At 29.3% G+C, this 25,473-nt stretch overlaps 1 protein-coding gene across 1 annotated transcript in view; it reads right to left on the reverse strand.

Annotated features, from left to right (window-relative positions):
- Positions 1-1,070: 1,070 nt before the first annotated feature.
- LOC107446858 (patched domain-containing protein 3) overlaps positions 1,071-25,473 on the reverse strand; it is a 60,731-nt gene continuing 36,328 nt past the window's right edge. The window contains exons 2-3 of the mRNA XM_016061632.4: positions 14,678-15,010; positions 1,071-3,971 (exon numbers count right to left, since the gene is read on the reverse strand). Coding sequence (XP_015917118.1) covers positions 1,936-3,971; positions 14,678-15,010 — 2,369 coding nt within the window. The 3' untranslated portion in view covers positions 1,071-1,935. The remainder of the gene's footprint in view (positions 3,972-14,677; positions 15,011-25,473) is intronic.

Below are 25,473 nucleotides of genomic sequence, written 5' to 3' on the forward strand. Positions count from 1 at the left end.
GTGCTTTACTCACGTTAAGAGACACGCATAAATTACTCCCATCAGCTATTCGCCTCCGGAATTTTCCCCACCAGACATTACTTCGCTTTAGCCTTGACTTCGCCTCCTGTATAATGAGTGATTAAATATTAATCAGTAATGCAATTACTGATTAAATTCTCGAATGAGATGCCGAAAAATCGCAATCGGCAATCAAAAAAACGAACACCTCGTTTGTAGATACTGATCTAATGATTGAATTTTCGTTTGCCAGAATGTTATCTTCATACTTTGAGTTATTCCAATTAAATAGCCATAAGTGTAAAAATTCAAGGGATTGAAAAAAAAGGGGTTATAAAAGCTTCTATGTAACCATAAAAAGCGGTAAAAGTTTTTCTTTCCTCCCAGCCAACGGATTTTGGATTCCTAAGCCTTTTGAATTCTTAAATTCAAGGGTAATATAATCTTAATAGGGGCAATATATACACCACATCTTTTTCCAAAATGCTGCTTATTTATATCAAGCTATTCCTTGATATTGTTTTCAGATAACTTTGATTTTTATTAGATAATTACAAACTACTCTAACATCTAGTTTCCTTCTTTTCAAGCCGGAACAATCTCTTAAAATGTGGCTTAAATTGCCACAATCACTTTAAACAAGGAAAATATGATTCAGAAATAAAAATCAATTTCATGAAAAAAATTAAAGAAAACATGTTTTAAAAGCATTGTACAAATTAATGTAAAAAATTAAATTATATTTAATATTTTTAAAATGACACTTGTTTTCCATTTTTTTGCGCGAGATAATTATTACGATTATAATCAAAACTACTTTAGCTTGTTGTATTTTGTAGCCATATTTGATTTCATTCGACCTAGTATTTTTCTGGTGTAAAAATTTCCCTGAACAGCGGAGCATTTTTCAAATTTTTTTCTAAGTATCACAAAGTTTTCCTTTGTTGATGCTGTTACGTCTTTTATCTCTATAAACGTCACTGTATTGTCACTTTTTTTATTCGGACATGCGGTAATATACTTTTAAAATAATAGAACAAACTTAATAATTAAAAAGTCGGAGTCATAAATTGTTTAAAAAAAATTTTTTTAATACACAACTGTACAAAAAGTACTTACATCAAACGTTACATTCACTCAAAATCCTGCACCATACTGATTTTTTTGTTGATAATTGACTTTTTTCCAAAAATGGATTATCTAGTTCGAAAAATGTTACTTGAAAATAGTTTACAAGTGGCAAGATTGAGTATTTATGATCTATTTACAAGCAGTGCAGTTCACTCAAATATGACTCGAAAATTGGAAAAGTCATTGAATGGTAGAAAAAAACTATTACTAAAGAAATTTGAGCTGCAATAAAAGCTTTACAAGGAAAAAATTTTATACTTTGTTTCGGAAATTGGATTAAAGCATAAAATTAGTGCATTCAATCGACTTCAACACCAACATGACTTGCCGAAAGGCACTCTTCAGATGTAGTGTCTTTCTTGGAATGATTATTTGCATAAAGATTTGTTAACGTAGCACCTATTCAGATATCCTTCTGAGAGATATTTGCCCTTGAAATTCACTCCAATTTCCAATGTATATCATTATTTTATGTGTTAGAAAGTTAAAGAACATTTTGATCTTTAAAATCAGCTTTTTCTCACGGGCCGAACATGGTTGAAAGGTTACGCTTCGATAACGTGATTAAAAACTTTGTTTTCAAAGTAACCAATCAATCAAAAGAAGAAAATTCAAGCAAATTTTGAGCTTATGGAGGTAGACTTTTCTTCTGTTTCATAAACTACCAGAAATATTAGCTGGTCCCATGAAAGCTCTCGTCATTGAAAACATGGCCGGGAATTTCCCTTTTGTACATTACAAATAATTTACCATGCCTTATTTGTGTTTTGTCAATGTAGAAAATTGTCCTACGTTGTCCGATTGTCATAATCTAACGGTAAACATTTTGTCTGGCTCACCATCGCGTCCGGTGGTTCTGTCACGTGATCGTCTGGGCCGTTCCCTTGGATCTTGAACCCAGTCTTCGATTCTATTTAAATGTCCTCCGCTGATGGGTCGTCTTGGAGGACCGTGAAAAAAATAATTTGGGTTTTCTCTGGAAGTTCTTCCCTGCGCGGAATGCTCGTGCGCAGGACAAGGCACTGCTGATCTATTTATTGCCACGTCATCAATGTAACTGCGCATTCGATCACGTGGAAAAGAACACGAAGAACTTCTGGTTTTGCTTGGTTGCCTTTCTTGTTGGCGACGGTTGTGATGAGGATGAGCAGGATGAACCTCTTCTTCAATAGAAAAAGCAGGATTATCATGTTCCTGGGGCCGACGCGCCAAATTGGCTGAATTGGTAACAACTGGTGGCAAATTGTGTGGCGAATGAACGGGGGATCTTTCTCTGTCCTCATGGGGGCATTTCCAACTACCATCACTACTTTCACCACTAGTGCCTATACCCAAATCTTTATCACCATTTTCTTGCCAAAGGTCGCCAAGCTTCGAGCCTTTACTGCTGTTGTCATCTACATCTTTCACTTTCAAAGGGGGAACAAATCTTGTTTCCGGTGCTAAAAATCCGTTTGCAGACATTAATCGAGGGGGTTGAACAACACCGTACTGAGTAAAGTCTGCAATCGGCAAGCTTGGGATTGGAGCTTTTTCTGGAGAATGTAGTGGATTGCAAATACAGCTGTGCGAGAAATGACGACAGATGGAACATACTTTTGAATTGAAACACGAATCGGAAAGGGATAAAAGTACAGGAAGCAGTAAAATTCCATGCAGGGCTCCAAACAAAATGACTAAAAACACAGTTTTGAAGAAGGTTAGAAATATGTAAGATGGAGCAAATATTAATGCGATGACCCCTAAAATAGTCGAAATGCTACCTTGAAAGATGGGCACACCAAGAGAATGTAAAGCTGCTCTGATACCATCATTTGGCGTCTTTTTCTCTGAAGAAAAGTAAGCATAAGAAATATGAGCTGAATAATCCACCGAAAACCCGATGCACATAATTAGATTTATCATAGATATTGAATCCAGATTGACGCCCCATAAAGTCATATATCCAATAACTCCAACTTCAATTGATATTATAGAGAACGCAACAAATACAGCACAATGCAAACTTGGAATAAACAGCAATGATATAAATATCATGACAGCAACAGCAACACAGATTGACTGTATAGAAGTATCTCTAACTAGAATAAACTGATCAAAGTAGATGAAATACTGCTGAAACACATTAACAGAAAATGGTTGCGTATCAGCTATCTTCCTGAGCTCCAATACCATGTCTTTCTCTTTGTTGGCATCAATAATATTGTAGGCTTGAATTACATACCTCGTGGCAACAATTTTACTTTTATCCTCATTAAAAAGAACATCGTGCCTGAAGTTTTGAAATAGGGGGTAGTTGAAAAACACATCTAAAATCTTTATAAAATCAGCTGAATCCGATTTGTTGTAAGACTGCAAAATGAAAGAAGTGCGAGTATCGTTTGTAAAGCGGTTAAAAGCTCTAAGCCACGATTCTGTCAAATCAGGACCTGAAACATAGGGACTGGATTCGAACTTTTGCAGCATGCTTTCTATCTGTGTCTGTACTGTTTCATTGGAATAATCTAATGTTGCGTTGACCACCACCTGAATCCTGTAAGCATATTTCCTAAAGTATTTATCTTCTCTTTCGTAGAAGGTGACAGAATAGGAATCGCTCCTGGATAGCTTGTATCGTTCTAGTCCTTCACGTACTTGAAGGCATCCCCATATTCCAACAGCAAGGTACATCATGAAACACAGGACCACTGAAGCTTTTACCCATGGTTTACTGAGGAAGACTCCCATGTAGTCTCTGAAGAAAACCATTAAGCTGTGCTCCTGGTTGTCCATAGGATTGTCAGGATCATCGTCGTTTTTTCCTCCAGTACAAAAAACTCTGTAGCACCAGCTCTTGCCCTCTGAAAATAAAAATTTTATGTCATTTATCTTATAGGAATTTTGAATTTGAATCATAGCTCAACATACATACATGAAATATATAGCTTTACACATGCAATGAGGTACACGCGTACAATACAACGTGCAGTACAACAGACCACTCTGAATAATTTTTGACCTAATAATCAGATCTTTATGTTTTAGGACTCAATCTTAATGGTTTGAGGAGGTAACCATATGCTAATTAATGTGAACGATATTTTAAGTTACAAAATCAGACACAAAAAACTTACCTCTATATAAACATATCTTTTCACCCTCTCTGACCAGACTATTTTGATCATATTTTCCAAATTGCGGCTACCCTCTATATTTTGGAGGTCAAAAATCCAAATTCGTAGAAAAAGTTATGTTTATTCAAAGAAAGTAACGTTAAGATCCCCTCATTAGATCGAAAGGTATTCAGAGTGGAGTTTTTTTTTTCTGCATTGTACTTAGAAAAAATAGATTTTGTTAACAGTTCCCTCATTTGCTCGCTGTGATCGATCGTTAAAACAACCTATTCATCCAAACAGTGAAGTTAAAGCTATAAACAAGTTATAACTTGGATTGTACAAATTATGCATATAATCCGAGTCATAAGGTAAGAAATATTCTAAGTCTTTTTTTTCTGGGGGGGGGGGCACTATTTAGAGGATTTTTTATATAAAACTAATGCAATTTTGTGTTATAGAAGCAAATGACTAGAAAAACATTCTAATCTTAAGTTAATAGGAATCAAGGTATTTGAGCCCACTGAAAACTATTTTAGTTCTTTTCATGAAATTTTTTAAAAGTAACTAATAACTTGGGGGAGCCAATTTCCTCAAAATCCGAACAGGATCTAAGTTTTCGTAAATTAGGTACTTAATACATAACTAAACAAATGTGCTTTATTCATTAAAATAATTATAAAACTTACTACAGAATCTAAAGTATTAATCCTCTATAGATAATAATAAACTTGAGGGGAAAATTTAGTTTCACTTTTAAAACATAAGCTTTAATGAGTCTAGAGTAGAGAAAATTTTAAATTTTCAGTTAGTTGGCAGTGGGCGGTAAATTTATGACTTATTAGCCACTTTTTCCCCCAAACCTAATGGGTGGGTGGATTAATATCGATAGGTCCTTTTCATTTAATAGCCAATTTTTGCAAACTCTTAGCTTGGATTAAATTATATTTTTGAAAAATTTATATTAGAAACAATCTACGCTTATTAAAAGTTAATTCAACTATGAAAATAATTTAAATATATGACAAAATTCAGTCAAGCATACTGACGTACTGAAGAACTTTATGTAAAATTATTTGGAGAGGCAAATTATATTTACGCTATGCAACTTGAAATATGAATTGTTAAAAATGAGATCTAGTTTGAGTCCAGCATGATGCTTTGATTCAATCTAGCTCTTAAAATAATGAATTACTCTAATGAATATGTAATTTTTTTTATATAAAAATTCAAAAAATTTATTTTTGTAATTTAAAAAGAGCTTTTTATTTTTTAATCTCTTTTGAGCCGGTATGGTTTTAAAAAAAGTATATTTGATTGACTAATAAAAGTTATTCCAAGTCATTACTATGATTATTATGATTGTAATCCTGCACGCAAAGTATTATAGTATCCATTTCTTAAAATGTTACTCTAAAGAAAATTAAATTATACTAATTTTTGCGATATTTCACAGAATTGTTTGCATATATATAATGGCAGTGCTTATGTTAAACGACTATAAAAAATTCAGAACTTTAAGAAATTTTAGATAAATTATAGAAAGTAAAAAAAAAGTTCGTCATCGATGCTTTATCAATGAAGTTTTTGCCCCTAATAAATATTTTTCACCATTTGAATAACAAACCTAGTATTCCTCTTTTTTTCTTATAAACAACGCATGCAAACATAAACTTAAAACTTTGATTGTTAATTAATTATAGTTGTGAAATACCATTTAGTTCCAAATTAGTTTCTTGTCTCATGTATTGTTTTATTATTTTAAATGCATTTTTTTACATGTTTGAAGAAACAAATAAAGCAGTATATCTACTTTTTTTGCCAAAAAAAAACAGTTAAAAACTAGCTTACCAAAAAAAGTTTTTAAATTTTTTTTTACAAGTAAACTAAAATAACTTTTTTAACAAAAATGATCTAAAACAAAGTCTTGGTTATTTTGAAAATATTTACTTAAACTAAAGCTCATGGATGAAAGCAATGGGAGACTTAAAATTTCTGGTTTTGAATCAAAATTACTAAGTACTAAATTTTTTTTTAACGGAAGTAAATACTAATTGAAAGTAAACTATGCCATCGCATTCAATAAGCATTTTAAAATTTTAATTTTAAAAAGAAGCGAAAGAAGATTGCAATTGCAGATAAAAATATCTATCTTGAATTCCAACTTGATTAACCTGCATCCATATGGCTTTTTTCCAAAGCGTATTCTTCAAATCAAATAACTTCCTCATTTGGTTTTGGAATCTGGCATTGGAGGAAGTAGAAACGAAATGAAGTGATGGGGGATGAGGAGATGGTATTTAGAAACGGGGAGTCCAGCTTGAGGGTACGGAGTAGTTAGACATTAAATAATTCCACTTTCTCCCAGACCCTGTGACCCAGAAAAAAAAAATCTTTTAGTTGAAGTGGACCGCTTCGAGCAACGAAAACACTTTCCTTTTTCCTCGTGATTAGTTTTAAAGTGGAGCGTTTAGCTGAAGAATTCATTGTGATCATTTTGATCCTTTTCTTTTTCTTTTTTTAACTCCTAATTTTTCTCAACGCTTTGGACACTTTTTGACAGGACGTGTGTTTAAAAATAGATTTATTGCTCAAAAGAATGCAGAAAATTGAACTGATAAAAAAAATGTTACAGATGCAATTAGAAAATGAATTTTGCTTGCTCCGTAACGATGGTGGATTGATTTAATGTAAAATTTAGCGTCACAAGTTCTAACACAAATGTTCCACAGTCAAACAATTTCTAAAAATGCAATATTTAAGCAATTAACAATGTACGAAAATTAAAAAAACTGCTCCAAACACAAATTAGATAATTGCTAAAATCAAATTACCAAAAACAGTAACCAATACCAGAATTAAACTGTTCCAAATAGAAATGTACCAGAACTAAATAACTCCCTGTAACCATAATTAAACAACTAATCTAAACGGGTACAAACATTCAGTGTTTCGTTTTAAATTTAAAATCTCATATTTTAAAATAATGCATTAAAAATAGCCTTCATAACTTTTTTTTTATTCTCCTTATAAAGAATTCAAATTTGAATTGCCTGTAAGAAAAACTACACACAATGAACAGAGATTGTCTGAATATATAGGAGTTTGGCAACTTTCAGATCCAAATTATACTGCGCTGTTTGAAAAAAGGCCCGGCGACATTCCAGTCAATTTTAAAACCCAAAATAAATGTTGTTAATAAATTTAATTAACTTTTAATTGTTGTTAATTAACTTAATAAATTTAATTTGAAGAAAGGAAAAGTATTTCTTCAGTCAAACCATTTCATGAGGGTCTGAAGAGATAAAAAGTTCTAAAACTGAATGGAAACAACTCATCCATATGTTCAATGCTCTTTTAGTTTCTATATTACTTATATCGTATGATAGTTCCATGAGTACTATTTATTAAACTTTGTGAATTAAATGTACGCTTTTGAGAATGGAAAACCGATTTTTAAAACTTTAGCCAGTTTATCACTTAAAATAGGCGGGAGAAATAATACAGATTTTCGCAACGAATCAACAATTTTTTTCGATTGAAATCAGAGGTGTGATTGTACAAAAGACTTTTTAAACGAATTTTTAAGTTAAAATAATGTTTAATTGCAACCTAATAAATTAAAATCAGTGGTAGATTATACATTTAGGGTTTTCGATTTAAGTATTGGGAATTGCATTAAAACGAATCAGTGTTTTCTTAAATAGAGTCTTTTGAAAAATATTTATCCATCATCGATACAATTTATTTGCAAATGTTCAAAAATTCATGAGATGTAATTTAATTTTGCCATATAATTTCAGCAAATTGCTAAGTAACAGCTGAAGAATTTTTTTAATGTAAATACTTACTAACACACTTTCTTTTCCCTTTCTTTTTTTTAAACATGCATGAAATATTTAAATAAACAATACTGCTCACATCTAATCTCAAAATTATTATTCTCGTGAATAGAAATTTTGCTATGCTTAGAAATTATTTTTATTTATAACGTTTAATTCTTCTTTCTGAAATATACCACTTACAAAATATGATTATTGTTAATTTATCTGCTTATTTCTGTAAATTGTATGTTAATGGTTGCAAATTGGAATTCTAAAATAGTAAAATAAATGTATTACATTTTAAATGAAATAAAATAAAATAAATGGGGGGGGGGGAATAACAGATTAGGCATTTGGTATCACCGAGAAAAAAAATCAGCGCTTTCCAGAATCTAGTTAAAACGTAACTGTTTATCATCATCGTCATAATCATGGGATTATGCTCCAAATTTCCCTCATTATTTAATTTAGACTTACAATTTCAGCAAATTATTAAGATTGACGTTTCTGTTTCTCTAGAACTGGAGAATTTGAAAAATTCTCATGCCAAAGGAAAATAATTTTATACTTTTTTTATATTATTTAATAAATTAAATAAACAGTAATGTTTATTTCTATTCTCAACATTTTTTATTATTTTTTGGGCAAGTAGAACTTTGCTACGGCTCAAAATTGTTTATAAAATTTAATTCTTGATTTTTTAATATGGAACTAAATAAATCTATGTGCTTGATTTCAATTCTATTATAATGCAGATTAATGCAATAAAAATGAAATAAAAAAATTTACTAGAATATATTAATTTCTTTTACTTCTTTTAACTTGAAACAAAATTTATTATTAATAAATTTTATTTTCTACCCGAGTTATTAAAAGTTTTGCTGAGATCACAACTTTTTTAAAAGGTTTCTATTATGCTGAAAATAATCTTCTGCATGAAATTAAAGCAGGAATAAATATATATATATAAAAGAAAAACAATTTTAGTTCTTATGCATTTTTAAAATTTTAAACTATGCTAAATAAAATAAAAAAACTAATTCAGCATTTCTAACTCAAAACAGGAATTTTATAACAAAAATAAATCATCGAGAAAAGAAACTGAAATCTTTAAAATTAATATTGTTAGAAAAAGAAAGAAAATTACTTTTTATTTATAAAGTGTCATATAAATAAGTAATATCCATAATTCATTTTACGCCTTTTTATAGAGCTAAAAATTCTCAAATACTCATAGCTAAAGAATTTCGTCTATTAACAATGTTTCAGTGGATACCATTGAAATTTAATGATAATTTAAAAATACGTTATATCATTAGGCTGCACAAGAGCATAATTGGTTATTCATACCTTAATTCTGATATGCTTATTTGCAATCTATAACAGTTGGATTAAATTACGAAAATTCAAACAAAAGATAGAACACGATGGCTTTCATGACAGTAATTGTAAGCAAACGGATTGTAAGCAAACGGCAGATGAGCACAGGTGACGTCAGTTTGTAAATAATCACGTGACTACCCGTTTGAGATGAAAACGTAAGGAAGCGTTTTTCGATAACTTAATAATTAGCACTCTTAGAAAAGTAAAGAAATGTGTTTATGGGAGTTTTGTGTGATTCTGAATGTATTAAGACTTTAAATAAAATGGACTTTAATAGTCCATTATCTCCCAACATTAACATCCAGAAAAGAAAAAAAATTAATCCACCCAAAAACATTTCAATTTGTTTGTTCAAAAAAAAAAAAAAATCAGGTTCAGCTTATTATGATTAAAAGTACTGTGCGTGATATTTTGTGTTAGAATATCCAATAGCTTGCACATTATCACGGAAAAACAGCATTTAATTTTTTCAATGATAATAAACATGTCAAACTAATATTTAAAAGAAAAGACGTGATTATTTGTTGTTTGTCTAGACATTTAACCTGGTTTTATTATTTGATCAGAGGGAATTAATGTTACGCGATGTATTTGAAAAAAATAATTTTTAATCTAATTTTTAAATTAAAGAAATTAGGAACACAGATTTTGTTCGCTATCAATTCGGATGCAGTAAAAATCGAAACAATAGCTCTAGGAACAAAAATTTTTGAAATTTGCTTAAATTTTAATTTTACACCAGATATCCAGTTTTTCCATAAAAACTGGATATTTCGATAGTTGGACATTTTTTCTTTTAATGAAAAATGTTTTAATCACTGCTTATTGTTCTATCAATTTTGTAATTTATTTAAAAAATTTACAAACAAATTTTAAATTATTTTACCCTAATTAACCCTAATCTCCTGGGGCAAACGTGTGCCATGACGAGCCGCGGTTTTCCTTGTTTAAAACCTTAAGCGGCGTCGAGCAATACACCTAGAAGAGAGAAAGCCTCAGCACGGGTTATCATAGACACGAAATTTGGCCCTTTAGTAGCCCAAGCATAATGCAATCTTTCGTAATTTCCCCCTCTGCGCAGCTTAGTAACCCGAACGCAGTGACATCTTTCTTATTTTTCCTCCACTGCGGAGTTTATGTTTGTAACGTTGGACTACTAATTTGATCCGTGCTAAGGCGGGATCCGGAAGTTCTTGGGTTGAGTCTAATTTATCGACTATCGAAATAGGGTGCACTTTCGCTATCTTGCATTATTGGTCAAATTTTTGATTTCTGTTAACTCTATTTTTTTTAATTCTTAATCAACTTTGGATGATTTAGAATAAAGCCAAAATATTTAAATTAAAGTGGAAAATAAAAGCATCACTTTTTTAAATTATGACGCAAATAGGATTGGAGCTCCACGAATAAGAGAACTAAAATCAAACTGTTTTTAAATAATAATGTGTTCACAATCTCATCAGCACCACAGTAAAAAATTTAAAATAAAAATAAGAATTTTACAAAAAATTAGTTCTGTTTCGTAAAAGATATTTGATCATTCTGTTTGTTCATAACTTTGAACAATTCATCGGTATCATGAGGTTTTAAGATTTAGGGTTTAAATAATTTCTTATGTCAAAATTTTTAAAAGTATACAAAAGTTTTAGGTTTAAAAAAAAAATAAAGGAACATTTCTTACCTTTTTTGATCCAAGTAGCTTGTAATCCATTTATAAATTTATATGATCTCAATATGATTTGAAACAACAGAAACAAGTCTCTGTTTAGTTAAAGATCGGGTATCATCAAAGTATCATAAAAACAGATTCATTTAAAAATTGAACCATTGTAATTAAATTTAGGTATCGATCAATAGAAAGAAACAAATTAAAATAGTCTTTAGAAACAAATTAGAATAGTCTTTAGAAGCAAATTAGAATAGTCTTTAGCAGCAAATTAGAATAGTCTTTAGCAGCAAATTAGAATAGTCTTTAGCAGCAAATTAGAATAGTCTTTAGCAGCAAATTAGAATAGTCTTTAGAAACAAATTAGAATAGTCTTTAGAAACAAATTAGAATAGTCTTTAGAAACAAATTAGACTAGTCTTTAGAAACAAATTAGACTAGTCTTTAGAAACAAATTATTTAGAAACAAATTAGACTAGTCTTTAGAAACAAATTAGAACAGTCTTTAGAAACAAATTAGAATAGTCTTTAGAAACAAATTAGAATAGTCTTTAGAAACAAATTAGACTAGTCTTTAGAAACAAATTAGAATAGTCTTTAGAAACAAATTAGAATAGTCTTTAGAAACAAACTAGAATAGTCTTAAGAAACAAACTAGAATAGTCTTAAGAAACAAACTAGAATAGTCTTAAGAAACAAATTAAAATAGTTTCTAGAAACAAATTGAAGTAGTGTTTAGAAACAAATTAAAATAGTTTTTATAAGCAAATTTAAAATAGTCTTTAGAAGAAAATTAAAATAGTCTTTAGGAACAAATTAGAATAGTCTTTAGAAACAAACTAGAATAGTCTTTTGAAACAAATTAAAATAGTTTCTAGAAACAAATTAGAATAGTCTTTAGAAACATATTAAAATAGTTTCTAGAAACAAATTAGAATAGTCTTTAGAAACAAATTAGAATAGTCTTTAGAAACAAATTAGAATAGTCTTTAGAAACAAATTAGAATAGTCTTTAGAAACAAATTAGAATAGTCTTTAGAAACAAATTAGAATAGTCTTTAGAAACAAACTGGAATAGTCTTTAGAAACAAATTAGAATAGTCTTCAGAAACAAATTAGAATAGTCTTCAGAAACAAATTAGAATAGTCTTTAGAAACAAACTGGAATAGTCTTTAGAAACAAATTAGAATAGTCTTTAGAAACAAATTAGAATAGTCTTTAGAAACAAATTAGAATAGTCTTTAGAAACAAATTAGAATAGTCTTTAGAAACAAATTAAAATAGTTTTTAGAAACAAATTGAAGTATTGTTTAGAAGCAAATTAAAATAGTTTTTAGAAACAAATTGAAGTATTGTTTAGAAGCAAATTAAAATAGTCTTTAGATGCAAATTAAAAGTTTTAATTGTGAAATAGAAAACTGTTTTGAACTGTAAAGGAATAATGGGTTCGACAGAGTTTAAGGATAAATTTAGAAATAAATTTTGGTTCAAAAGAATGGAGTTTAAGTAATATAGAATCAATTAATAACACCTCTATTTGAATAAATTTTAGAAAGCGTGCAAAGGTTATCTGTAATAGTTAACACACAATTTTACATCATTATCAGTAATTATGTGCACAACGTAATTATATTGAGTTTATTTATGCATCATTATATCCATAATTCGGGCTAACTAAATAAACAAAGTATGATACGAAATTTTTTTATTATTATCTTTTATTTGTTATCCACAGAGTATAAAAGATTACAAATTTTCGAGTTATATGAGAGGTAAATGTGCATTCATAGAACTATGTATATTTTTTCAATGAAAAAAAAATTGCCTATATTCGGTAAAATTTTCTGTACCTCTATAAATCCAGGATATATTATACTGCCTAAGAATAATGCATAAGTTTTTTTTCTTCTCTTTTTCTAACATAAAAAATGCTATGAAAGATTATTCCTAGATAAGCGATCGAGAAAAAAAATGCAAATGCCCTCATTTCCCAAGGCAGGTGATTTCAGAAAACGAAAATGGCTTCGAAATTTCAAATTGAACTCAAGCGCTGAACCCGTATAAAAGATTATAGAGCTTGAATTAGAAGGGAACTAAAGCAATCGTATTGCTAAATATTTGCTCAAAAATTTTATTCGTGACCATTAATTTTAAGGACTGATTTAATAACTCTTAAAAATATTATGTGAATAGCATATTCATTTAATCTGCTTCAAAATTACCTTCGCCTTTCGCAATATGCTTCTTCAAAACTAATCAATTTGCTGAAGAAAGAAGATTTAAGAATGACGAAGTCATTAAGATCGTCAGAATTAGAAAGCGTTTCGAAATAAGAACTTGAAAGTTTTGAAGTTTAATACAGAAGAGTATTTCGGGACTTTATTTTGAAAGACATTAAATGGTTATGTAATTAGCATATTTTCAGGAGTTATTAGAGCAGTCCGGGAAATTAATTGCCCCCCTCCCTTGTATTTTTCACAATCTTAATTGCTTATTTTAAAAAGTTACGGTTTGAAAGGTTTAAAGGTATGAAAAATGTCACCACTTCATTTTCAAGTAATGAAACAAGCAACATAGTTGGGCAAAAGATTCAAAACTGTTCTTATTAGCAAAACTTATATTTTATATCTTCCTCTCTCGCGTTCTATTTATTATTGTTCTCGTTTTGTTGTTTGTTACTACTCATTTTGTTATTGTCCTGTTTTATTTCTTTATTTTTGCGTATAAGATGTGTAAAACAGTATTTTTCATTCATTTTAACATTGTGTACAAAAATATTAGATCCGTTATTTTTAAAAATATTAAAACTCAAATCTTGTTCTCTATAATCGCTTTTCGTTCAAGATTTTCGTTATTTTCCCCTCATAAATACTATTTCAAAATCTCTATTATAAATACAGAAATATTCAAAAATCCAAAATTCTAAAAAAATGTATGAAGGGCGGATATTACAGAACACCTTGTATACGAATGTTTGATATAAGCAATTGTCAAATGTCTCTGAGGTAACTTTTCATCCGTAAATATGAAAATTTTATTAGAAGCAATTAGAGCCGCAATCGCATGGTGAGTAAGTCGATAAGCTGCCATTTTAAAGTGCTGGGGTTCGATCCTCGGTTGAGACTTGAAACCAACAAAGCTTCAAATAGAAAGGTTGCAGCTCATATGAAAAATTAAGGTGGTTGGTGCGCAATACTAGTCATATTGTTATCATGCATCTGGTCACAAAATTATGAAGCATTAACCACCATTATCCCCTGGCCCCAAAGGGCTATTGTGGTCATGCTTTACTTTTAATGAATGACATGGATTGGATATTTGCAACTTGAGAAGTGTAAACGTTACAGCTATTAGGCTTAGTTTTTTTTTAATCACACTGAATCAATTTTCGGATCAGATTTAATTGGATACCTGCAAGTGACGTCACTCGTGTGTGTTGAACCAGATTAGCTGCTGAAACGTAGCATTAACAAATACCACGATATACCCAAGCATGACGTCCATTGCAGGTATCCAATTATCGCAATCCCTTAATTTTTAATTTGATATTAAAATTCAATAATTAAACATTTAAACTTACTTGCTAGAGATTTTGGCATAGTTGGCACACAAAACATGGCATGCAGGCTTCTTTCTTCTGCAATGCCAGATATAGCCATACATCCTCCAAAAAAGGTGAGCTGATAGATGTAGGTGAAGAGGACTGCTGTAGCGGTGTAGATGCAAAAGATTCGAACTGAAGGGAACGGAGTTATAGCACCAATCCAGAAACTAATGAAGTTCGTCAGAGATGTGATGGTAACAGATACTGCAGCTTCGGCATAAGTTTCGCCAAGACGGTCAACCACGCTCAGCTTTGGATCTGTTCTTCGCCAAGATGCCAATAATACAAATGAGTCGTCCATACCGATGCCTGTAAAATAAGATTGTAAATTATAAATCATGCAATATTATAAAAATTATATTTTTATCATAAATTATATATCTATATTATATGAAAGGCTTGAGGCATTATAATTGCAAACCACATTTTCGAATTGCTCTGTACTATTTATACGTGGTTCGATACGTGGTATAATCGATTAAGTTTCTTTTCTCGTGTTGGCAACGGAGATCTGAAAGAGTTCTAAGTGAAGGAGAAATGAAAAATTAAAAGCAAACTTTTTATGAGCAGTGTCTTATTTTTGCAGGTTACACAATAATTTAGAGTTTCTTTTTTCTTTAATTTTTTTTTTTTTTTTTTTTTTAGTTTTAATGGTATTTTATTCGCGAGAGTGTTATATTAAGGACATTGCAGAAGATCAGAATTAACGAAGATCAATCAGAAATACTGCCTAAAAAAATAAAATTTTTCATCTGTCTTTCTGTGATGAGATCCTATTAGTCTGTTGGTGCTGTGTCACTTAATTCCTAAATTTACGATTGTGTACGTAGAGAAATTTTATAAATTTTCAATATAGCCTACTTGATACTTTTTCAAACTGCTTCAAAAATGAAATTAATTTATTGCTCCTATCAATGATTCTCGAAGTTTGCTTGAAAATCTTAGATATTTTAATCTAAAATTTAAAATCTTAAAAGAGATTAAAATCTTAAAAAAGAGAAAAAGTCTTTATTTTTTGATTCAACCGAAAATATCAATATTAGGTATTTGTGATTTAATTTTAATAAAAATCCTCCATATCGATAGGGTTTCTTCGATGTGCATTTAAAAAAAAAGTTAAAAGTGCATATTTAATATATTAAAAAAAGTTATGTATCAAAAATTAAATTTTTTCATTTATTGAAATTTAAATAAAGTATGTAAAACATTCTAAATTTCATTGTGTTATATTTTTTTAGGAGTCATCTAATCATTTATCTTTAGTTGTAAAATTGAAAAAACTGGTTATGAAGGAAAAAAAAAGCATTATCAGTTTCATCATCAATTCAAGTTCAAGGAGTAGAAAAAACAAAACTAGGTTTTATTTGCATTTTTAGATTAAAATCGGTAATTTTTGTACCATTTTAAAGAGAACAATGTTATTCTTTTTAAGTAAAAAAATGTCTGATTTTTAAATTATATCCGGCTCTCCTTTAAACGGAGTATTACAAAAAAAATTATAATCTTCTAAATTTAAAAAGTCAAAATTACCAATTAAATATAATTTTTCGTTAAAATATTGGGTCACTTCCGCGAAACGGAGCTTTTGGTACCCGCTCCAAATTTCTTCAACTTTTGAGAAGTTTATTATCTGACAGTTGTGAGTCGTAACTATTTTTCAATCTATATGAATTTTAAATTTCCTTTAATTCTATTATCAATATTTTAAATATTTATTTCATAATATTAAACTATAATAAAAAAAGTTTAAATCCTAAAGAATAATAAAATACAATTCAAGATTTTTACAAACTTGGGGAAAATTCTTATTGAACCAACTTTATACTCTACTTTAAATGCACCAATAAAATTCTCAATTTCTAAATATATATTTTATATAAACTTTTATTTTGATGAAAAGTGACGAAAATATTGTCTGTGCAGTTTTGAAAAATATTTTGTTTTGAAATGAAAAGTTTGTTTGCAAAACATTTGAATTCTATACAATATCGTTTATTTATAACATAAAGAGAAGGATAGAATATCTCAGCTATCTAAACTATTCAGTTTCCGAACTGCACCGGGCTCCAAAATCTCCGTGTTGGGGAACTGACTCAATATGGAAAATGAAAGTATTAAAATATATATCTTTTTAAATTGATTCAATTGTTCTTCGAACTAAGTAAATATTAAACACTTATTCGTGGCCAAAGCGAAAACAATCGATTTAAATTACTACCTTTTAAAATATGGCACAAAGATGTAATTTGTCTTAAAAACATTTTATGTAATTGAGAAATAAATATTTTAATTAAAAAAATATTCTATTACGTTTCAAATATTGATTTGTTTAACATACTACACCTGTAAAGTCATTGTTGTGTAAAATAAAAAGCAGATTAATAGACAATTTAAATGAGAAAAGTTTCCTTACTCATTGTTATTTCTGATTATGAACATTCTCGAACAATACGTTATAACAAATTGGTGGTTTATTTCGTTTTTATTAATGAGTTGAGCTCTTGTAATAGGTTGGAATTATGTTCAATTCTTGATTGCTTTGTTAAAGTATCTAAATCATTTAGTTTTCGATGAAACCAATTATTCGTGACCTATCGGTTAGTTTCAGCATTTTTGTCGTAATTATTGATATTTTTCAATCATCACAAGAATTATGAAAGTATAGTTTGATAGCATTCTGTGCTGAAAACAAATCAAGTATGCTTTTATAAAGTTTCGAGAGAAAAATTAAACCTCTTAAGGCAATTTTAATAAGCTAATTTTTCATGCTAAAAAAATAAATTTATTCAATACATATATATTAATTGAATACATGAGAACTTTACATAGAGGAACTAAAAATTTTGAATGATTTAAGAATAATTTGAAACTTTTATCCAAGCAACATCTAAGCACTTATCAAATTTTTAACTCAGTACTATTAACGTGGTTATGTAAGCTTGCTTTACATAACCACGTAACTAAAAAGTTTAGACGAGTTTTTCTCAAAACAACAATTTTCAGATGTGGATACCATAGAGTTGAAATAGTGGATACTCTATGGTGGATACCCCCACTTCTCAAAAATAGTAACCCTAGAATTCATTAAAATAATTCTTTTTTAGAGCTTCTTCTATCATGAACTCTTTTTACTCTATCTTCTTATAGATATTACTATAAATAGAAGGAAAAAAATGAATTCCTTCGTAATAATTATTATTTTTATATCTATAAATAATTATTTTTGCAAAATTCAACGTTTTCCAAATTAAACATCTGGAGATGTTTTAAACATCAGGTACAATGAAAATGTTACAATGTATATTTTATAATTTTTGTAAATAAAAATGCTAGTTTTCAGTACACAGCCTATTTATTGACTTTAAATAGTTAATCATTTATCAGCCAAAAACATGTCAAATCTTAAAATTCAAATTTAAAAGGAAACATACCACCATATGGACACCTTACAGTAAGAATTAAAAAAAAATTTATCTTGCTTTTGACTACAACGAGCTACATTTAAATGCTCATATGAAATTATTAAATTTTGTTTAAAAAATTTGATTATTTTTATGAGAAGCAGTACGGAGTTTAATATTTTTATGATATAAAATAGCATAAAAAGTTTGACGTAATGATTTTTATGGTATAAGAACATATTTCAAAGCTCAGCCCCGTCCCGCCCCCTAGCGGGGGCATCCGGGGTATAAGAACATATCCAAAATAGCTTATTATGGCGTTTTCCGGCGTTAAAATGCACTTCTAATAAAAAGTGGTAGGTCTGGATGCAAGCCGGTCCCGGGTACCCGGCAAAAGTTTCATATGTTACCCGGTCTATTCCGTGAACCCAGTAAAATTTGTGAATAGTACTCGGCCAGTTCCGGGAACCCAGGGTATCAAATTTTTTAAATTTTTTTTTTTTTATAATCGTCGTTGAACAGCCGTCCCAATTTTATGGGCTTACGACTATTAATGTTCAAGTCCGTAGCCTTGTAACTTTGAACCCAATCCAGAAGACAATGGAACTCCTGGATCGAGTATTGGGAGAAATTTACCTTCGCGGAGGACTTTTTAGTGGAGCTAACCCGCATTTGCTTTACATGGAGAGTAAGATCACGAGAACTCCCACGGTTAGCCTGACGGCAAGGGGACTCTAACCCATGATCCGTCTACCACTGAGGATATTTCGCGTCAGCACTGTGGTCGGTGCAAGCCGGATGCGGAATTCGTATCGACCAGGATTCGAACCCGGTTCGCCTCATTGGATGGCGAACGCTCTATCCTCTGAGCCATTGCGGGACGCATTATAACATTTATGCAAAACAATATAAGAAACGTATACTTTTCTATTGAACAAATATTTTGCAAGAGATATCGCTTAAATGGAATTCATTGCACGCCTATTAAAAATTAAAAAGTTTGTTTTTAATCAGATTTTTTTTTAAACTGACTTTAAAATGTTTCTACAAAAATTTTGGAATGATTGTTCGGACGAACAATGATTAAAGCGAAACTTCACTGCGTAATGTAAACAGTTGCTAATAGTGGACTTCGTAATTAATTTAAATCGTAGCTTTTATCAATGGTATCATACGTACACCATCTTTATTCGTTCTTTATCTTTTGCTGAATAAATGGGATTTAAAGAATAAGTCGCGTTTTTTTTCTGAACCTTTATTCACCGGAGCAGACATTATCCTTGTCTTATGAGTATCTACGTATATTAATTTCGAAACTCCAAAGGATTAAAGTTACTCCTAGATCAAACAACAAACAAGGGGCAAATTTGCTTTCATAAAAAAATCTTTCTGATAAAATAATGCGTATTTGCTCTAAACGGAGAAAACTCCTTTGAAAACTTCAGATGGTTAGCCCGACGGTAAGAGAAATTTATCCATACTGTTTGATATTGAATTTATTGAGCTACAGAGGAAGAAACAAATCCTCTAGTAAAAACTTAATTTAAAGCAGCCGATGGTCAATTTTATTCATTTGTTCTTTATAGCATAAACGTAAATCAACTTATACGTACCCGGTTCATCCCTAGCAGGTAGCACTATTTAGTTGTAAATAACAGTAAAAGTGTAAAATTAAGATGTTAAAAATAGCTATTTAAAAAAAAAAGACTTTGGATCTTTTTAAAAACTCAGAAAGCAATCTTAATAATTAGCTTTGCCTTAGTTACGAAATAATCTTTATCAATATTTTTTCAAAAAAAAAAAATCCATTATAATAAAACACTAAATTTATGTGAATATATCATTAAACGCATCAATATAATACAGATACTATAGCGAAATGAAATCTGAATTACTCTTTTGAAAAACATAACTAAATTGGATTCTATAGAAAACTTTCAGACAATATCTAAACTCCCCCCCCCCCCCAGTATTGACTATAGATAATTATTTCATCTAATTTAAAATAACCTTGCAAGCAATTAAAAATTTCTGCATTTTCCCAGAAAGTCAACAAACGAAAGACCGGAAATGAAAACAGAATAATCATTGTAATCAAAAATATTACTAAACACAATTTGGCAAGAAAATGTTTATGGATGGTAACCGTAGATACCATTGAGAAAGGCTTAGAATATTAAACAACGCAGTTCGTTCAACTGCAATATATTAAATAAAACCATATGACGAGACTATTATTAATTATTGACACACTTTGAATGGTAAAACGATAAAATTAATGGTTTTTTTTTTCCACGTAGATTTGTTACTAAGACTTCATATTGATTTATTTCGCACTTTCCTTCCGGGTTTATCTAGTCAATATATACATTTTACTGTTTAGGTCAATTGGTTGAAAAATAAAACTTGACCGCGTAAATAAAGTTTGTGAGAATTGATTCAAAAGTAAATGATATGTATTGTTATTACTTTATTAATATTGCTTTATTACTTTATTAATACTTATTTCTAGTCAGTTATAGCGAAGCAACTGAAATTTTAAATGCACACGTTTCTGATATTTTAATGGAATTATTATAAAAGTTCTTATAAAATTTTATCAAAAAATATTAAGCTTGAGAAAATTAGTTAAAATTTTTATTTAAGCAAAATTTCCCATGATAATAAATTAAAAATGAAGCGAAATTTAAATAATATTTTCGATTATTATCTTGTTAACCTTTTGATGCAGATGGGACAACGATCTACTTTTCATAAATTTTTTTCTGGCGCTCTAATTAAAATCAAAACTATATTGTGGTATTTTTTAATAATAGAAAACAGTCTAATCGTTACTTTAAAAAGTCTGTTAGAATATCGGAATTGTGTTTGCACTGATTCATAAAATCAGAAAAAAAGTTTAAAAATTTTTCATTCATATTCAAAAATTTACCAATAATTGATTCGGTAAATTAGAGAAATTTCAATCAGGAATAACTTTCTCTTCGATCTAAATAACAGCAAATAAGTACAAATTTGAAAAATTATTGCTTGGAAGTGAACTTTGCAGGGAAGATTTTTTATTTAACACAGAAAAAAGATACCTGTATTTCATGCTATATTTCATAACCATAATTTATTAAAGCTCTAAATATAATAAATTTAAATTATTTTGACTTAAATTAATGTAAAAAGCATAAAAAATATGTTTAATAAAAATTATGCGTCAGAAGGTTTCTAGTTCTCTGAATTAATTTTTTTAATTGCTCTCTGTATGTGATTTCTGAATAAGAAAAAAAATGTTTACTGAATAGAAATTTTATGCGAGATGTTTTAGAATAGATTTTTGTTATAGATTTTAGAAGAAATTTTTTCTTTGATAATTTTTATGGGGGAGATTTTTGTTATGAAATATTTTAGCAACTACTATTTTAGCAACTAGCAAGAAATTTTCAGCTCAGATTTTATTGGAGAGATTACTAGATATTGCTGGAGAGATACGTTTAAAAATTTGCTGTTCAGATAGAGATTTTATACAAAAATTTTTTTCGGATAAAGATATTTTAATATTGTTTTCTGCATAAAAATATTTTTTAAAATTGCCATTTCGAAAAAAGTGTTTAGACATTCTTCTCACAGGAGAAATATTTTAGTAGATATTGCAGATATGATAGAAATATTTCTTTAGATATCGCTGATAGGATAGAAATATTTCTGTAGATATTGCAGATAGGATAGAAATATTTTTGTAGATATTGCAGATAGGATAGAAATATTTCTGTAGATATTGCAGATAGGATAGAAATATTTCTGTAGATATTGCAGATAGTATAGAAATATTTCTGTAGATATTGCATATAGGATAGAAATATTTCTGTAGATATTGCATATAGGATAGAAATATTTCTGTAGATATTGCATATAGGATAGAAATATTTCTGTAGATATTGCAGATAGGATAGAAATATTTTTGTAGATATTGCAGATTGGATAGAAATATTTCTGTAGATATTGCAGATAGGATAGAAATATTTCTTTAGATATTGCTGATAGTATAGAAATATTTCTGTAGATATTGCTGATAGGATAGAAATATTTCTGTAGATATTGCTGATAGGATAGAAATATTTTTGTAGATATTGCAGATAGGATAGAAATATTTTTGCAGATATTGCAGATAGGATAGAAATATTTTTGTAGATATTGCAGATAGGATAGAAATATTTTTGTAGATATTGGAGGTAGGATAGAAATATTTTTGTAGATATTGGAGGTAGGATAGAAATATTTTTGCAGATATTGCAGATAGGATAGAAATATTTTTGTAGATATTGGAGGTAGGATAGAAATATTTTTGCAGATATTGCTGATAGGATAGAAATATTTTTGTAGATATTGCAGATAGGATAGAAATATTTTTGTAGATATTGCAGATAGGATAGAAATATTTTTGTAGATACTGCAGATAGGATAGAAATATTTTTGTAGATATTGGTAACTAAATGTAAGTCTCAGTAAAGCTTGTTTAAAGATATAATTTAGTGAGATCGTAGTTTGGAGAGAAATTTTATGAAAAAGATTGCTGGGAATTTATGGATGGGAGATTAGAGTTTATGCTAATTTATTAGGCAAAAGCAAGGAATAAGCGCTATTTTTACTCACTGTTCAGAAGCTTTTATGCTTCAGTAGTTTAGTAGAAGATAGTTAGGCTGTAACTTTTTTTATAGAGTTGTGTAACATATAAACTTGGTAAAAACAAAACACAAAGCATCTTCCCTTCGCCGTCCAATTAATACATTTGAAAACAATAATAGTTAAATATCGCAGCAATGAGTTAGCGTGCCGTTTCTTCGCAAAGTGCACGCCTATATATACCCGTGTACCCAGAATATGATTATAACTACTATCTCAAACGCAATGAAGACTTAGAAGATTTGCATTAATAATTACTTCCTCGTCGCTTCGCTTTCATCTACAATGAAACAGCGTAAACCGTTAGGCCCTTGAACTTACTTAATTTGATGAACGGATGAACGCACACGCAAAAATAAACAAACTGGATCAACTTTCCTTTTCTTAGCTGTTATTTTAGATCTTTGAGACATCACGACAAAAGGGATGAGCAGGTTAGTATGCGTATTCAGTTACTAAAGAGTCGTAATGTTTGCGTACCTTGGCGTACCTGTCCGATTACGATAGAGATTGAAATATCGGTATTCATGGTTCAATGCGTGATAGTTGCACTTGAAGTTAGGGAAAAAGGATACATCTAATGATAATAAATATATAAGCACTAGAGATTTTTTTTAAATATAAAATTGATTTTCAAATGCTGGACATTTCATAAATTATTGAAAATTCAGCATCACTTTCAGTCCACGCGCTCAGAAATAAAAATTACTTTTGACGATTTAGCAATCCTTAAGTTATATTTTTGTTAATTATGAAAATAATTTTTTCACGAAATTACGTGATTGGTGGTGAAACGCGAACTCTTAAATGTATATGACGAAAATGTTTCCTCAACTCGGAAACTCCCATCCTTTCATAACCTCAAATCTACACGCATATTTTTTGTTTAGGAAAGTAGTAGTTTGAAATGCTTATGTTTACGAGTGTCTTTCATCAGCTTTAAGGGTCATAAAACCCCTTTAAACTCTACTTCATATTTCCTACTTAGAATAAGTTGCAATGTTAGTTTTGCGCTTCTTTAAATATTTAGTTTCAAAAATTAAACTTCAATTCAGTTAAAAATTTAAAAGAAGAATAGAGCCAAACATTTGTCTTTGCTTTTATCTACTATTATTTTTTCCATTAAAAGTATGCTCATTTGAGAAAAAAGTGTTATGTGACAAACAATTGTCAAGTTAGATCCACTCACCTGCAAAATGAAGTTGAATAATGGTGTATACATGTCACATTTGTGACACGTAAATTGTTAAACAGACAACCTAGTGAGACAAAAAGTTTTTAGTGTCCTTGACACTAAAATATTGAATATTGTGGCTTTTATCACCACTTTCGAAGAATTTGTAGAACAAAGAATGTTCGTTTTTTCCGGGACAGCTTTGATTTGGCATGATATTTTAAATTTTCGAGGGAAAAAATTATTTATATTTGACATTTTAGATTTATAATTTCAGAAAAAGAAATGTCGACTTGGCTGGTCAATTTACTTATTTCTATTAAACGAGAAAATTGTCTTTTTACACAATAAATTACAAGCATAAGTAGATGAGGAAGCATGACAATTACGAATAAATATTTTACAACAGGGAATAACTAAAGGATCTTTCTGAAACCGAAATTGAAAAAAAAAAAAAAAACAGTGATCATAGGTTATATTAGAAGAAATATGGGTTCACAAAATTTTCCATCTGTAAAACGGACCCTTTAATAATATTATATTATTAAAACGTATCATTGACAAGATAGCTTATAGCGAGATCGTATTTAATGCATAATTCTAAAATTAAAACCCCTTGAAAGCCTTTTTTTTGTCATATTTTATTCATAAAAATATTACCTTATCTTTATATAAATGCAAAATCTGAAGATTTTTTACGAAAGCGAACCTTTCACAAAAAATTCGGAATAACCACTGGTGGTGGGTGCATTGGAAAGTTGACTTTTTAACGTAAGTAAATCAGAAAAAACATTTTTCAAATTTTAGCTTTTTCAGACAAAGTTGATATTGTTACAAGGACACATAATGTTCTAAACAAGCTTTCGTGGCGTTAGATATGGGTAAGTAAGAAACATTTTTGTTAATGAAAATAAAACTAAATAATTCTACTGCTCTAATTAAATAGACTAATACACACCTAAACATTGGCACTTTTAAACTTAAATAGGTCGAAAACCTTATGCAAAATATTCAGACTCCAAAAGTAATAAAGCTAATTATAGATAATCGTAAATATAGATAATTATTTAAAATTTAAAAAGAAAGTTTTAATAAAAAAGTAAAACATTTTTCGGTCAATAAATTAAATACAATTAAAGAGTTAACAATCCTTTATAAAAACCTTTATAAAAAGAGTTATAAAGGTTAACAATCGTTGGAATTACTTTGCAGTCCACGTTTTCGAAAAGGAAACTTTCATTATAACGAACATAAAATAAGCTGTTTTTTTTACCAAAAAAATTTCTTATGTATTAGGTCTTATCGCGCAAACGTTTTTAGTCGTCCTGTGGAAGAAATTGTGACCTTTCTGAGCGTTTTTTTTTTGTCTTTCAAAACCATTATTTCCAATTATCTTAATCGTGCCAACATATATGTTACTTGATTTCAGAAAACTTGAATCGGAAATGTAGCGTTCTCCGGATAGAATTTGGATTTTAACACTCAACTCCACTGAATATTTATTTATGTATTTCAAACCAGGCAAG

Source organism: Parasteatoda tepidariorum, chromosome 9 (genome assembly GCF_982258835.1).
Source record: "Parasteatoda tepidariorum strain Cologne lab strain chromosome 9, Ptep-v5.0, whole genome shotgun sequence".
In the NCBI taxonomy this organism is placed as follows: domain Eukaryota; kingdom Metazoa; phylum Arthropoda; class Arachnida; order Araneae; family Theridiidae; genus Parasteatoda; species Parasteatoda tepidariorum.